General features: G+C 48.4%; 1 protein-coding gene across 2 annotated transcripts in view; it reads right to left on the bottom strand.

Annotated features, from left to right (window-relative positions):
• Window positions 1-15059, bottom strand: part of COL5A1 (collagen type V alpha 1 chain) — a 134191-nt gene that overhangs the window by 88712 nt on the left and 30420 nt on the right. For both annotated transcript variants that reach the window (XM_036394064.2, XM_036394065.2), the window contains exons 3-4: window positions 12145-12358; window positions 11404-11566 (exon numbers count right to left, since the gene is read on the bottom strand). In XM_036394064.2, coding sequence (XP_036249957.1) covers window positions 11404-11566; window positions 12145-12358 — 377 coding nt within the window. The remainder of the gene's footprint in view (window positions 1-11403; window positions 11567-12144; window positions 12359-15059) is intronic.

Raw genomic sequence — 15059 nt, 5'->3', positions numbered from 1 at the left:
GCTGCCCACAGGAGGATGGATAGGCCAGTGGATTGTGAGGGGGAAAATACAGAGTGAAGCAAAGCTTTTGGATTGAGTTACTCATTTGAGAAGTCACTGAGCTGAAGTGGAGGCACTTGCTCAGGTTTTAGTGTAAAAAAAGGGTCACAGAGTCTGCCTGGGAGGTGTTGATCCCAAAGATCCAGGGGATTCCATTCCCACCTCTGGCCACAGCAGAGGTCAGGGATGCAAAGGGTAAAAGAGGATTTGGGGAAGGAGAGGCTGGAGGAGCAGCTGCTCTTGGGACAGAAAGGGAAGGGGCAGCAAAGAAATCCTGAGATCCCAGAACGGATTGGGATGGAACGGACCTTAAAGTGACCCAGTCCCACCTGGGCTCACTCCCAATGCCAGAGTGGCACTGACATCTTCTATGGAAAATCCTTTCCTTAGGGTTTTTTTCCTCCTGAGAAGCTGAGAGGCCTCAGGAACAAAATGTAACCAATGGTTATCTGCTGCTGTGGGATGCAACAGGTGCATCTGGGATTGGGCTCATGTGGTTGTTTCTAATTAATGGCCAATCACAGTCCGGCTGTCTCGGACTCTCAGTCAGACACAAGCTTTTGTTATCATTCTTCTTCTTCTTGCTTGCCAGCCTTCTGATGAAATCCTTTCTTCTATTCTTTTAGTATAGCTTTAATACAATAAATATCATAAAATAATAAATCAGCCTTCTGAAACATGGAGCCAAGATTCTCATCCCTTCCCTTGTCCTGGGACCCCGGCCCAAACCACCACACCAGAGGCTTTTTGGATTCCAGAGCACATCAGGGCATCCAGTCCCATCCCACAGCAGCCTCCTGAGGTACCCCAAACTTGCTTTTACTCCATTTTTTTTTCTCCCTCAGAGCCAAATTAAAGTGGAAGTGGAGCTGCTGTTTCCTCAGCCCCACAGACAGGATTTCCACCCCCAAGAGCCACCCTGAGCTTTCCTCCACACCAAGGTGGCTCAGGACCAAGGGGGTTTTGTGTGCACAGAGCCTTTTAATCAGCACTTGGAACGTTTTCTACCCCAGGAGGTGAACACAGGTTTTATGGATTAAAGGCAAGAGGGGAGGGGGAAACAGACCTGGCTGCCAAAGTGATCTGGGGATAGAAATGGGATTACAGCCCTCAGCTTGGGGAGATCTGCTGACACACTCAGAAAATGCAACTCAACACCAAATTTTGGTTGGAAAGGATTTTCCTGCATCTGGCTGGCAGCAATCACCCAAGCATGGAGCAGGGACCTGCTGGGACCACCCGAGGAGGAGGCTTTGTGCAGGTTCCTGTTGCTAATTCCCACCACTGCTGGAAATTTGGCTGCTGGGGCAAGAGCTGGGAACGGAAAGCTGAGCTGGTGTGCAAACATAGGTGTGACACCTCTCATCCACACACCTTCCTCCCTCATTTTCCAGGAAACTCAAATGTGCCCTTTGTTAATGTTCACACCCCAAAGCATTTTTTTCAATTGGGTTTTTTTTTCTTTTTTTGGCCACAAAAAATGGTTTGGGTTTCATTTATTCCGTGCAGCATTTACCACCTTAAATTCAGCATTAAAAAAAAAATAAAAATGAAATCTTGCCTTGGAGTTGGATTTGGATGATCTTTGGAGAAAGCTGATCTTTCTGTGATTTTTTTTGTAAGCATAAAACCTGCACAGTTCCATGAACAGCACCCCAACTTTTCATCCCAAGGAAGGGAGCTGGGTTTGTGCACCCTGGGGCCTGAAAATCAGGTGTGAAATTCATCCCAGAAAGGAGATTCTCCAAAGCAAACCCATGAAGGAACAGGACTGGATGCAGTGGAGGCTGAGCATCCCCAGACCTCGGATTGCACAGTTCTGAACATCCCCAGCCCAGATCTCACCCTTTCTGAGCATCCCAGCCTAGATTTCACAGTTTTGAACATGCCCAGAGCTTGGATTCACCTTTCTGGGCATCCCCAGCCTGGATTTCAGTTCTGAATATCCCCAGCTCAGATTCACCCTTGGATCTCACCCTTCTGAGCATCCCCAGCCCAGATTTCCCCTCTCTGAGCAGCAAACAGGCAGAAGGACAAACCAAACCTGCAGATAAATTTGCTCCTGCGAAGCATCAAAGCCTCAGCAGAGCCTTGCATTGTTTGCAGCCATTCCAGAGCAGGGAACAGCACCCAAAAGTCACTTTCAGCACTGATTTCCCCCACATTTTCCCCTGTTTGTTCGAGCAGGTCTGACCTCCTGAACCCCAGCCAGCGCTGGCTGCGTGTGCAGAACAACGAGCCCACGGTCAGGGATTCATTTTCCATGTTCTTGCAGGGGATAGAAAACTCCCAGACACCCCAATCCCCATCCAATCTTCTGGAGAAATCATTAGGAATCCCCTCTTCCAGCTCCCATCCCTGGGGGATGTGTTTATTGGGAATATTTCCATTTCAGCCCTGTCAGGGGGAGGACTACACCTGCACGCTGGGGATGGCTGCAGTGGGCTTGGATTTTCCTCTGGGTTTTGGCAGGCAGCCCAGACTGCCTCCAAAAAGAAAAAAAGAAGGGACTAGAAAGACCTCACCATGTGTGAGGAACATGTGTTTCATTTGTTCAGGCCTCAGTGGTGAGGGAAGGGGGTGAACACGGAGTCAGCCCAGAGGTTTTTAGGTTGGGAAGAGTTTTTACTCTGTCCTGCTCTCAGAAAAGGGGAAAAAAGGCAGGAAAATAGCAAAAGAGATTGAAATTACAGAGAAGCAGGAGCTTGAGCACCACCAGTTGGACAAGGACACAAAGCCTGATCAGCCTCATCATCCTCTTCCTCCAGCTCCTGGGGTTTGGCTCAGCTGAGCCTTTACTTCCCACAAATTCACTGCAACAATCCAAACCCACCGCCCTTTTGTAAATAAAAAAGGATTTTTCCTATTTACAGGCTGCAAAAAAAATTTAACTTTTATGCAAGTAGGACTAATTGGTGAATAACCTCCCACACAGAACAAGGTTCCCAAGTGAGCAGGGAAGGGGAACATGCCCTGCTTTGGGCCAGGGCTCGCTGTCACGCTCTGCTCCCAAAAATCCCTTTTCCATCTTGCTCAGGGATGCTGCCAAAAACCTTCAGCTGGAAACTTCTCCCCCAAAGCACAAGGATTTGGCTTTTCCCTGCTGCTCAAGCTGAGGAAAATCATCTTTCCCAAACACATCCATTTGCTGCTCCTTCCCAAATCCCTTTGTGGCTCTTTCCCTGCCCCTGAAACTCCATCCTGGTCCCTGCAGATCCACAGCAGCCCTGCAAACCTTGCAATGATGTCACTGGAGAGAGGAGCAGCTTTCCAGCATTACATCAGCCTGTCTGGGCTCAGCAATCAGCCTCCTGCTCCTCAGACTTTCCATGGAAGAAATTCATCCCCCTCCTCCCTCCTCCCATCCAAAGAGGGGGGGAAACAAACTCCAAATGGAGCCAGGGCTGGAAGAGAAATGACCCCGCACCTCGGAGCATCCATCACCCCAAACGAGCCTGGGGCTGCTGCCTGCCAGCACTGAAACACAAAAATCTGCCAGGGGGATGTGAGGAACAAGCAGCCACAGCTCCCCAAACCCCACAGAGTGCCTGGAGGGCTGGAAATTGCTCCAAAGGATGAGTTTTGCCTCCCGGAGATCGCTCGGTTTTCCTCTGGTTTTACTGCTCCTTTCTGCAGGAGGGACCCCAAGCCAGGGGAAGGGGACACAAGTTGCCTGTCCCCTCCAGGCCAGCAGGGATGGAGAGCCCTGCAGCATCCCAAACTCGTGGCAGAGCCCAATTTCCCCTTTAGCATCCCTTGGGGAAATGCTCCTCCAAACCAGCTCCTCTGTGGGAGCCCCTGGTACCCAACCATCAGGCTCCAAACTGCTTGTTTGAGGGATAATATCCAAAAAAGTGTTGATTTTCCACTGGCACATCCCAGCTGCAGTGCCCAGGAGCAGCAGGGTGTCAGTGGCTCCTGGGATGAGGTCCCACGTCCTCCACCAGGAATTCCCAGAGGACCTTAATCCTGGATTTTCAGGCCTAACTGCCCCATTTCCCACCCTTTGCCAACAAAACCCTCAATAGTGCCATCCTAGCCCAGAAACCACCCAAATCACCAAATTCCAGCCTGTTTTTGGGTGGGAGGAACATTAAAAATTCATCTTTTCCACCCCCAGTGGTGGTGGCACCTCCTAAAACCAGGCCTTAAATCTGGACAAGCTCTAAGACCACGCAGCTTCCTAAGGCTGATGTTTCACTTGGCACCCTGAAAAGATAAATGATAGACTGCAGGAGTGTTTGAAACATCAATAAAAAGCACTTTTAGGATCTGTTTGAACAATAAAGTGCTTTGTAAGCCATCAGAGGCCTGCAGGCATTCGATACCAGCAAACAGCACTAATTATCCACACATGCCAGCACAGTTGCTTTGACAGTTCATGAAATGGAATTTACCATTGACCAAACCAAAAAAACAAACAACCCACGGAAAAACCAACCCAGAAAAGCAAAAAAAAAAAAAAAAAAAGGAAAAAAAAGTGGATTTTGTAATCATGACTAACGAGGCTCCATCATTACAGGCAAGGCTGACCCAGTCACCAAGCTTGAGTGCAGGCCAGATGGCTGAACCTGCAATTACCCAGCGAATGGAGATGGAAAACAAGAGTTTCAGCAGAGTGTATGCAAACAATCCAGCTGATGTTTCCAGCCAGGCTCTCACTTTCCTCGCTGGCACCTGGCACTGAGGGGTCAGATGAGCCAGCACCACTCTGGGGTGGAAATGAAAGCACAGAGTCGCTTTTACAAGCTGGTTTGCAATTCTTATTCTGGCCCAAGTGCTGCCCTCCCTCCCTGATAAAACCAGATGACGTCCCTGGGCACCTGTGTAAGGTGATGCTGTGGCTGAGGTGCTGCCAAACGGGGCCAAATTTCACATTTTTGATCAGATCGACTGCATCGCTTGGACTGCTGCCCCAAAAACCTCCCTGGTAATTGCAAACCCATCCAGAGGCATAATCCTCAATAATTGCAGACATTTTCTAGGCAGCACTGCTCTCCTGGAAGAGCCCAGAGCTGTGATTTAATCCATATGTCTCAAGTGCACCATTTTAAAGAGGATCCTTTGGAAAAAAAATAAAAATAAAAAAAATAAGGCAAAGCAGAAGGAATGACGAGAAAACCAGCAAGCAAATGGAGAATTATTAGGAGACTGGGGAAAGCTACAGACATCTTCAATAAAGATCCCCAAATGCTGGCTCAGGAGGTTTTATTTTCCATCCTCTCACACTGTGGTATATGGTGGTGGTGTAAAACATCCCCTCTCTGCACTCCCTGAAAGACTGCACAGCAAAGGAGGTGAAATCAGATTTGGCAGGGCCAGCAGAGCAGGCAGCCAGCTCTGTAAATTACCTGCTTTCAGCAGCCTGCCAAGGCAGGGGGAGAGAAATGGGAACATGGATCCGTGGTGCATCCTGACAGACAAATCCAGGTTAGGAAAAACCACTAATTTTTAAAAATGGGTTTTGAAGTCGAACGAAAACTTCATTAATCTGGGCTTTCCCTGCTCCTTCCTGAGCCTCTGGGCTGAGCCCAGATCTTGCAGGATGTGCTGGGTCCAGCTCTGAGCTCATGGAGAGCTCCTGGGGTGCTGCTGCTTTGAAGATCCCAGAATTTCAGGATTATTTAGGTGGGGAAAGGCTCCAAGACTGACTCCAACCTGTGCCTGACCCCTATCTTGTCACAAACCCTGAGTGCCACATTTGGGTGTTTCTTGGACACCTCCAGGGCTGGGGACTCCAAACTTCCCTGCTCAGCCCATTCCCAATGCCTGACCACCCTTTCCAAACCCAGGTTAGTAAAAACCACTAGTATCAAAAATGGGGTTTGAAGTTGAATGAAAATTTCATTAATCTGGGCTTTCCCTGCTCCTTCCTGAGCCTCTGGGCTGAGCCCAGATCTTGCAGGATGTGCTGGGTCCAGCTCTGAGCTCATGGGGAGTTCTTGGGGTGCTGCTGCTTTGAAGATCCCAGAATTTCAGGATTATTTAGGTGGGGAAAGGCTCCAAGATTGAGTCCAACCTGTGCCTGACCCCCATCTTGTCACAAACCCTGAGTGCCACATTTGGGTGTTTCTTGGACACCTCCAGGGCTGGGGACTCCAAACTTCCCTGCTCAGCCCATTCCCAATGCCTGACCACCCTTTCCATGTTGAAATTCCTCCTGAATCAGGGAATTTCTTGCTTCCCCCTCTATCAGAAGTGTTCCCCACACCTTGGCACTGCTGTTGATGTTTGCACAGGACCCTCCTACCACCAGGAACTGCCAAGACAGAGGTGCTGAGGCAAAATTTGGTCTAAATGTGAATTGGAGGTGGATTTAGACCTGAGGAGCTGACAAAGTCTAACTTAAGTTAGCACCAAGTTCTCTGCAGCCCAGCACATCAGTCCTGGGAGGAGAGACAGAGTAAATCTCCTCCTGGAGTCCACAGAGCTGTTGGATGTGTTAACGGCAGATCTGCCTGCAAGAGGAGGCTCTGAAACTTCCCCATCCCCAAAACCAGCAAAAAACCACCATAAAATGCACCAACATGTACAAAAATGTGCTTTTATTTCTACCCCTTCCACTAAAGCAAAAGCTTTTGATCCAACCTTCCAAGCTCAGAGTAAAATAACCTACAAAACTCAGAAAATAAGAGCATTTCCCAAGGATGCAGGAGCTGGGCAGGGAAGGAGAACACCCTGACGAGAGTGAAATGAAATCTGGGATTATCAACCCCAGGGATAATTGGTTTTTTGAGTGTAAACAAGGCCCAAGATGAAAAGAGAGGTGGCATTTGAAGCCCAGGAGCAGCTGAAGGGCCCCAATGTCTGGGCTGGGAGCATTGATGTGTCTGTCCTGCTTTGTCCTGGGCTGCCTTGGAGCTCTCAGCAGCCCTAAGAGCACCTCTGGCACCCTGCCCAGCCTCTCTGGCTCATCCCAAATTGCTTTCCCTCCATTTCTGATGGCTTGATTTCACTCGTGGGCTTGAGAAAAACAAACAAAAATCACAAAGGAGGAGAGGAAATCAAAGGCAGCATCTTTCAGCACCCTCCAGGGTGCTGTGTCCCATCCCAGGACAAGCTTTGGCACAAGTTTTTGTCAGCCCCTCCTGGCCACAGGTGCCGAGATCAGAGGAATCCACTTTTTTTTTGGGTTTTACAGCACCAACTACACCACTGAGACACAGTTATGGCACTCAGCCGCACAAAATTAACTCCTCTTGTCTTCTGAAGGAGCCAAAAAGACCTTAAAAAGCAATATATTCATGCCCTGAGCTTTTCCACACACAGGAAAAGTCAGTTCAGCCACTCCAGGCACTGCTGCAATCCAAGAGGGTCAAAACCCCACTTAACTTCTGGGACAAGGCTGCAAAATTTCACACAGATGAACCAAAAAAAAAAAAATTGGCAGCAAAAGCAGTCACTTGTTCCTAGGCTGTCCTCAGGTTTTGCCAAAACCTACTCAATTTTTTACCCATGTCCACATCACAATTTAACAATGCCAACCCCAGCTCTGGAGCCAGGGGCTGTACAAGACTTTTATCACCACACAACAGCCCCAGGCTGGCAAATCAGGGGGAAAAAAATGGGAAATGCAGCAGGAAAACGGAACAGCAAGGTCTGAACAAAGCTCATTTTGCTCATCACTGGAGTAACACAGAGCAGAAAAACGGGGCTGGGCCCCTCCCTGCTGCAGAAACCAAATTTCTCATGGAATTTCTTCCCTGAGATGCCTCCAGACAGCCCCACAAAGGGGTTAAATCCAGCCCAGGGGTGGAAACATTTCCCTGCCCCAGACTTTGGGCAGCTCTTTCCCCCCAGCTCTGGGTTATGGGATTCCCCCATTCCCTGCTGGGATCCAGGTGTGACAGACCATGGGCACAAAATGGGCATCACCAGGATGGTTTGGGAATTATTGTTGCCTTTCAGGCTGAAAATGCTTTTTTTTTTTTTTTGCTGCAAAAGAGCCTTTCCCAAGCTTCTCCCTCTCTCTCTATTCCTACACTCAACCATGAGGACTTGGTTTCTAATTTATATTTAAAGGAAAGCAAATTAAAAGGAAGTTTTTCCCTCTAAAACTGAGACACATTCACATGGCTGCACTCCCCCCAGTGCTGCTGCACCACAGGAACTGCAGCAGAGAGAGTTTATCCCCCACCACGGGCTGGATTTTTGTCCTTCCCTCTCCCCTGCAAAATAAAAAAAAAAACCCTTTGCAGCCTCATCCCCTCAGCTTGAAACCTCCCAACCCTGCAAGAGCCCATCCTGCCATTTGTAAACTCCTGTTTACAACGAACCCAGCACAAAACTCAGCTTGTCCAACCTGGGCCCAGGGCTTGGCCCCATTTCAGCCCTCCCCAGTCCCTCACAGAGACCCTCAGAGCCTCCCAGCTAATTGAATTTTAATGAGAGGAAGTCATTTTTCCACTGGAAGAATGTTTTGCTGGAGAAATATTTTGAAACTCCTCTAACCTTTCCTGCCAGGCTTTTTCCAAGTGTTTTTTTGGGGTTTTCATTTTCGCAGCAGAACACGTGTGAGGAAGTTCCCATCCGAGCTCTGAGCTGCTCCCCTCACAACCCCAGCATTTCAATAATTACAGCTTCCAAAACAAAAAGCGTTTGGGGCTGGTTTGATTTCAGTCCTGACAGGGAGGATATGAGTTCCCACTGCTTTACAGCTCCTGTGTGAGACAGAGCCAACCCCAGCCCTGTCTCCAATCCCACTCCCACCTCACTGGGTTATTTTAATTTCCAGCAGAAGTGACAAACACAGCAGAGCAGAAAACCTCTGTCCTGGTTTAGGGCGAATTTGGGAGAAAACAATACCAAAAAAAAAAATTACAAACACAAATATACAAACATCATAACATCACCCTATGAGAACCTCCTGAGCTGGGGTTTGCAGATGCGGTGGGACAGCAGCAGCTTCATCTCCTGCATGCTCCAGAAACCCTCAGCTTTCCAGGAACACAGAAATTGAACCCTTTGTTCTGGGCCTGCACAGTTTCTGCTTAGCCTTGCAGAAAGGAGGAAGGAGGGGCCAAAGGAAATGGAGTTGCTGAGATATGAAGGAAATTAGGTTCTAGTCCACTGCCTTCAGAAAAGCTTCTTCCACCCCAGTTAAAGCTGCTGGTGGCTTCAGTGGTGCGTGAGGAGGGGACCAAAAAAAACCCAGAAAGGATAAATATCAGAACTAGAGGGGGTTTATATCCATCTTGTGTAATTTCAGTACATGCAAGACAAAGAAAAATAAGTATTTTCTAATGACCCAGTTCTCATTAATGCCAGCAAGATCCTGCAGCTGCAGCCCACAGCCAGAACAGGCGAGAGGCTCCTTTGCACCCCAAACCTGAGGAGGTCCTGATGCCTTGAGAAGGGTGGCTTAGAACAGAAACTGGACAGAGCTAAAGAATAAAGCAGGGATTTATTAGGAGGCCTCCATGGATGCACCTTGGGCAGCACAAGAGCCCAGCCAAGATGAACCAAAATGGTCCCAAAATGCATCCAAAATGGTCCCAAAATGCACCCAAAATGGTCCCAAAATGCACCCAAAATGGTCCCAAAATGCACAGCCGGGCACGGCGTCTCTCCCTTGGATCAGTTCTGCTCCATTTGCATCTTGCAGTTCATTGTCCCGTTCCAGCTTTAGCCCCTGCAGTCCCACCCTTGTTTTTCTCTCTCCAGCCCACCGGGTTTGTGCTCTTGGGCTGAGATTTGGATCATTTGTCCTTGGTGCCCAGCTGGAGCAGGAATTGTTTTGTCTCCCTGCTCTGTGCACAGAGCTCCCCATCCCCTCATATGAAGCTCAGACCCACCCACTAAAGGAGCACAGAATGTAAATATATAAAAGCTAAAGCTGAGGCACCAGTCCCACAGCCCCTTGGGGTTTAAATTCTTTTCAGCAAGGGAACATGGCCACAGAAAGGGCTAAAAGAGGAGCAGGGAGCACCCATGAACACCTGGGTTCAGTTCCCTCCCTGGCAGAGGAACCAGGTGAGCCCTAAAAAGCACCTGGGAACCCCCCAGATTTCAGGGGCAGTTCTGGGAATCCTGCCATTTCACAAAATGAAAGTGCAGGTTTTTCATCCAGCCTGGATGTGACACCAAAGTCCTTCCAGGGGCTCTACCGGACCTGAGCTGGAGAAGAGCTCTCCACTTTTATATAACAAGGCAAAACCCAGCATCCAGAGCTGAAATATTTGGCAGAATATCCAACACTTGTGAAAGACACTCCAGTGCCCATTAAACCCAGCTTTTACTTTCCATTCTAATTGTTCAACTTCCCAGGGAATGTCTCTTAATTTAATACAATTTCAAGATCGAGGCCTCACTCTGTAACTGGGATTTTGGCAGATCTATCCAGCCCAGGCATTCCTCCTCTGTTTACAGCAGAGCAGCTCCCAGATGTTGGTAATATTAAACAGACTGGAACTTTCCCTCTGAGTGACAGCAAAATGCAAGCAAGAACTGGCTTTGCTATGGCTCTGATTAGCCAGGGATAGGAGATATTCCCATCCCTTTGCTGGGCTGGGGAGGCCCAGGAGATCCAGCTCTTCCTCTTAATAAATTCCACAAAAATAAAGAGCTAGAGATCAACAAGGCTTGATTACACCCCATTGCACTTGGTGCTGGTTTTAGGAAGCAATTCCAGCTCACAAGAAAGATCATGAACAGGATTCTCATCCCCAGGAAAGCCTCACAAGTGCAGCAGAGCACAGAAGTTGATTTTGCCAGGGAAATGTAGACATTAAAATGCTGCTGAACTATGGGATAAAGCTTCTCCCATCTGTACCTTGTCTATAAATAATGCTCTGCCTTTCTGCTTCCATCACACAAGAACATCCCACCCCTCAGGAATTTGCTTTGCCTTCGGAAGCAGAGTGTGGGAGGTGACAACCAAGCCAACCAAGCTGTCAAGGAGAGTCCCCTCGTGTCATGGAGCAAAAGAACCAAGAATCCATGGCCAATGAGTGGAAAAAGAGCAAATTCCGACAGCCCCAGGGTGAGCAGGGGCTTGGGAGGGAGCTGCATCCCTCAGCCTTCAATCACTGCCACTGCAGCTCTAAATCCCAGCATGGGATGAACCTTGTGAGCCCTTCCCAGTTTAAATGTGCCAAGAGTTCCAAAAACCCAGTGTAGAGGTGGTCCAGAACCCCAGCAAGGGCTTGAAACCAGACAACCAGAGGAGCTCATTCCACCAAGGCCACCTGGCCCCCAATTTTCATCAGTACGACAAAAACACAAAATAAAAACTTAAAATCACAAACAACAGCGTTCTGCTGTGGGGGGGAAAAAAAAAAAACCAACATAAATTTCAAAAATGAGCTGGAAGTGTCTCATCATCCCTGTGGAACAGCTGCAGAGCTGCTCCTTGCCATGGCTCACCTCAAAGACCTCCTCATCCAAGATCCTGGTGCCAAAGACGATGATGCCGTTGACGTCGATGATGGGGTGCTCGCTCCGGTCCAGGAACTTGGTGATTTTCTTCTTACAGTCCAGAACCAAGGTGACATTTTTCTTCTGCACGCTCAGAGCCACCCGGTGCCACCTGTGAGGACACAGCCCACAGATGCGTCAGGCACCGCCCTGGGCTTTGCAGGACAAGGCAACGATTGAACAAAACATGAACTTTCAGGAATTGATGCTCTCATGGAAATCCTCCCTGGGCAGAGCCTAAAGGGTTGGCTGGCAGGAGAAATGCTGGTTGACAGCTTTCATCCCTCCAAATCAGGCAGGAGAGGGCCAGCTCTGGCTTCAGCAAGAAGCAGGGATAAAGCCACACTGTTGTCTCCCTTTTCCACCCTCTTTTCAAGCCCTGCACAAGCCTCAGCGTGGATTTTGCAAGACAAACTGATTTTTTTTTTTTTTGAAGGCCCTTCGCAGGAAGATCAAATGTTCCTATCCCCACAAGTAGCAGACAGCAGCACTGACTGCTCATTTACAATTCTTACAGATGTCAAATTAATCCACCAAAGGCCAAAATGACAGAGTGGGGCACCTGTCAGCTGCCAGGGGTGTGCAAATACATTTCTACAGGCACGATTCCCATTTTACACAGTGTTCAACATGCTGGCATGGATACAAACAATGAACTGTTTTTTCCTTGGTGCACAAAATGTCACTTACTTGCCATCTGCTAGGTTAATGCCTCTAAAGAGAGGATAGTCTTCTGGGCCTGGCTTTCCTGTATGGTCTTCATACAGGAATACAGGAGATCTACCCAACTCCACACCAATTTGCTGGATCCCTTGCTCATTGTAAATTGAGATCAAGAAGGACTGACCTCCTTTCTTCGCTTTTACAGTGGTTAGAATGGAGAAGTCCTCTGGGAAGGGGGAAGCTGGAGTGGAAAAGCAAAGAGGTTAGTGAGGTTTCCTCGGAAATAATCCCTACATCAACAGTGCTGTTTTGTCTGAGAAGCCATGGCTGGTTTGTCTCCAGATGGGGGCACATCAGCAGCCTTAAATGTTTATATAGGGCCAGATGAAGATGTGGATTTTCCCCAAATACTCTGGGGTGAAACCCCTGTGCTGGGGGAAACAAAAGTTCTACAAAAGTCATTGGCTTAAAATTGCGTTTTTTGCACCCAACCCTTCCAAAAGAAGCTCCCCTAAAGCTCTTTAGGACACAAGACAAAATCTTTCATCGGGTGCTCCAAATGAATTTAGGTTGTCAAAGGGACAGAGGAAATCAAGCCTCAACACAATCTTGAAGGGTTTTTCTTTAAGGGAGCAGAGAATTGCATCAGGATTTGTTCATTCCAGATGAGAACAGAGGATTTCGTGGTTTTGCCTTTCAGGGTTGCTGCAGACACACACACACAAAAAAAAATCTGAAAAAGGAAATAAATCTGGCAATCAATGGAAAATGCTGGTTTGCCTGCTTATTAAACAGCACCTCATTTCCTGACCTTTCCTCCCCTCAGGAAAGAGCTGTGTCTGATCACAGGTGATTTCTGTCTTTATTTCTGCAAGGTTTGGAGGAGCCATTAAAGCCATTAAACTCTGTCGGTACAGGGTCAATCTGCAAGGCCAGGCAAACACATTTAAAGATTCAATCTGAGCATCACCCTCTTGCAGAAACCCAAATTCCTCCCCTCTCTTTGGATTTCTCTGCTGTTCAGGCTGAAAAAAATAAAAAATGAGCCCAAACTGAAAATCCTGGATGCACATGCCAAACAGGGCAGCTTGAAAACCACCAGGAGCATTCATAAAGAAGATTTCTTGATCAAATTATACACAGAAACCCCCTGATTGCTGCATTTCAGAACGTGGGGCTTGCAGGGAACCTCCCCCTGGAGCAAACCAAGGATTGCTTTGTACCCCAGCAGGGCAGAGCAGAGAGGGGCAGCCCCACAAACCATGGGGTTTGCGACACGTGTGGCACTGCTGGCACCCAGGGAACACAGGGATCCTGTTTAAACTGCAGATGTGCAGCCAAATAAACCACAAAAACCACCAAGCTCAGTGCCCAGAAGCTTCAAATAGATTTCCTTCACTAGTTTAGGTTTTTTCTAGGGGGGTTTCGCCCAGGGAGGGGATGAGGAACGTGGCAGTGGGGAGTTCTTGGCACCACAGCAAAGCTGGAGCTCAAACACAGAACCCTGAGATCATTCCCTTCCTCTCCTGACTGGGAGGTGCTTCAATTTTAAGGAACAAACTGTTTATGTATTTATTTAAGTATTTAGGAACAAAGTTTTTAATGTTTTTATCTGCCCACAGCAGGGAAGGGGATGAGGCAGGAGTCGCATCAAATCCAGAACTGCTGCAGAGCAAAGGGAGAATTTCAGGGGCATAACTCAGGGTACCTATGGAGAAACACTTTGTACCAAGTTAATCCCCCTCACCTTGTGTAAATAACATTTGGGAAGCAGCAGAAAGCAGCAGAGAGACCTCCCAGTCAGGAATTAAATGCCATTAGGTTCTGATTTATGCCCAGGACTCAGCCCCAGATATTTGGCCAGAGCAGCTCTGGTTTTGGTGCCTCCCTGAGCTTCATCTCCCTCCCCTGTGCACAAACCCTCCTGGAGGACTGAGTCAGGACCATACGCCTTCCTGGCTCCAATTACAGCCTACAGATTTGGGCCTTTTATGTAAAATAGTTCATGTCCAAAATTTCATTATGAACCCACAATACAGTACCTTTCAACTTGGACAAGCTGCCAACTCATTAAAAAGCTGCTTTTAATTTTTTTTTCCATTATTATCAAAATGTCTCCATGGTGATGCGAGTTTCTCAACCCAAATAATCATAATGGATGAATTATAGCTGACATTACTCTGTTACTGCTCTGCTGTCCTGGCAAAACAACAATGCCTGCACTGTCAGAGGCAGAAATGACCCGGGCTGCTGAACGAGGGATGAAAACACATCCCCACACACACCAATACTGATAAATACACGGCCATAAATACACCAGGCAGCGAGAAATTGACCCAAATCCCTCCAAAACAATGGAGACACCCCTCCAACAAAGGCTTTGGGATGGAGTCCTCCTCTTGGATTCACTCCTCAAACGAGCTCACGCTGGGAGATGCTGCGCATCCGTCGCTGGGGCTGGCTGGCACCCTCCTCCCACCCCGTGGCCAGAGCCTCCCAAAACCACCCTGTGGGACCTCCCACAGCACGAGGGGGAGCCCCCAGTCCTGCTGAAGCTGCAGGAGCTCCAGGGTGGGCATGGCTGAATCCATGGGATGCTCCAATGGATGAGGCAGGGTCAGGCTGAGCAGCTTCTGGCTTGGGCACGGTGATTAAAGGTCCTGGAGAACCTTGTGGTCTTCAAAACAGGGCAAGTCTGGAGCTTCTTGCTAATCCAGGTGTGCCCAAACACAGCCTAAACCAGAGTCCTGCTCCTGAGACCTTCCTAATTCAGGGGAATCTAATCAGAGCCTAAACCAGTCCTGTTCCTGAGACCTTCATCCTAATCCAGGTGTACCTAAACACAGTCTAAACCAGAGTCCTGCTCCTGAGACCTTCATCCTAATCCAGGTGTACCTAAACCAGAGTCCTGCTCCTGAGACCTTCATCCTAATCCAGGTGTA

This window comes from Molothrus ater, chromosome 20 (genome assembly GCF_012460135.2).
Source record: "Molothrus ater isolate BHLD 08-10-18 breed brown headed cowbird chromosome 20, BPBGC_Mater_1.1, whole genome shotgun sequence".
Lineage (NCBI taxonomy): Eukaryota > Metazoa > Chordata > Aves > Passeriformes > Icteridae > Molothrus > Molothrus ater.
This window is presented reverse-complemented; position numbering and strand designations above follow the sequence as displayed.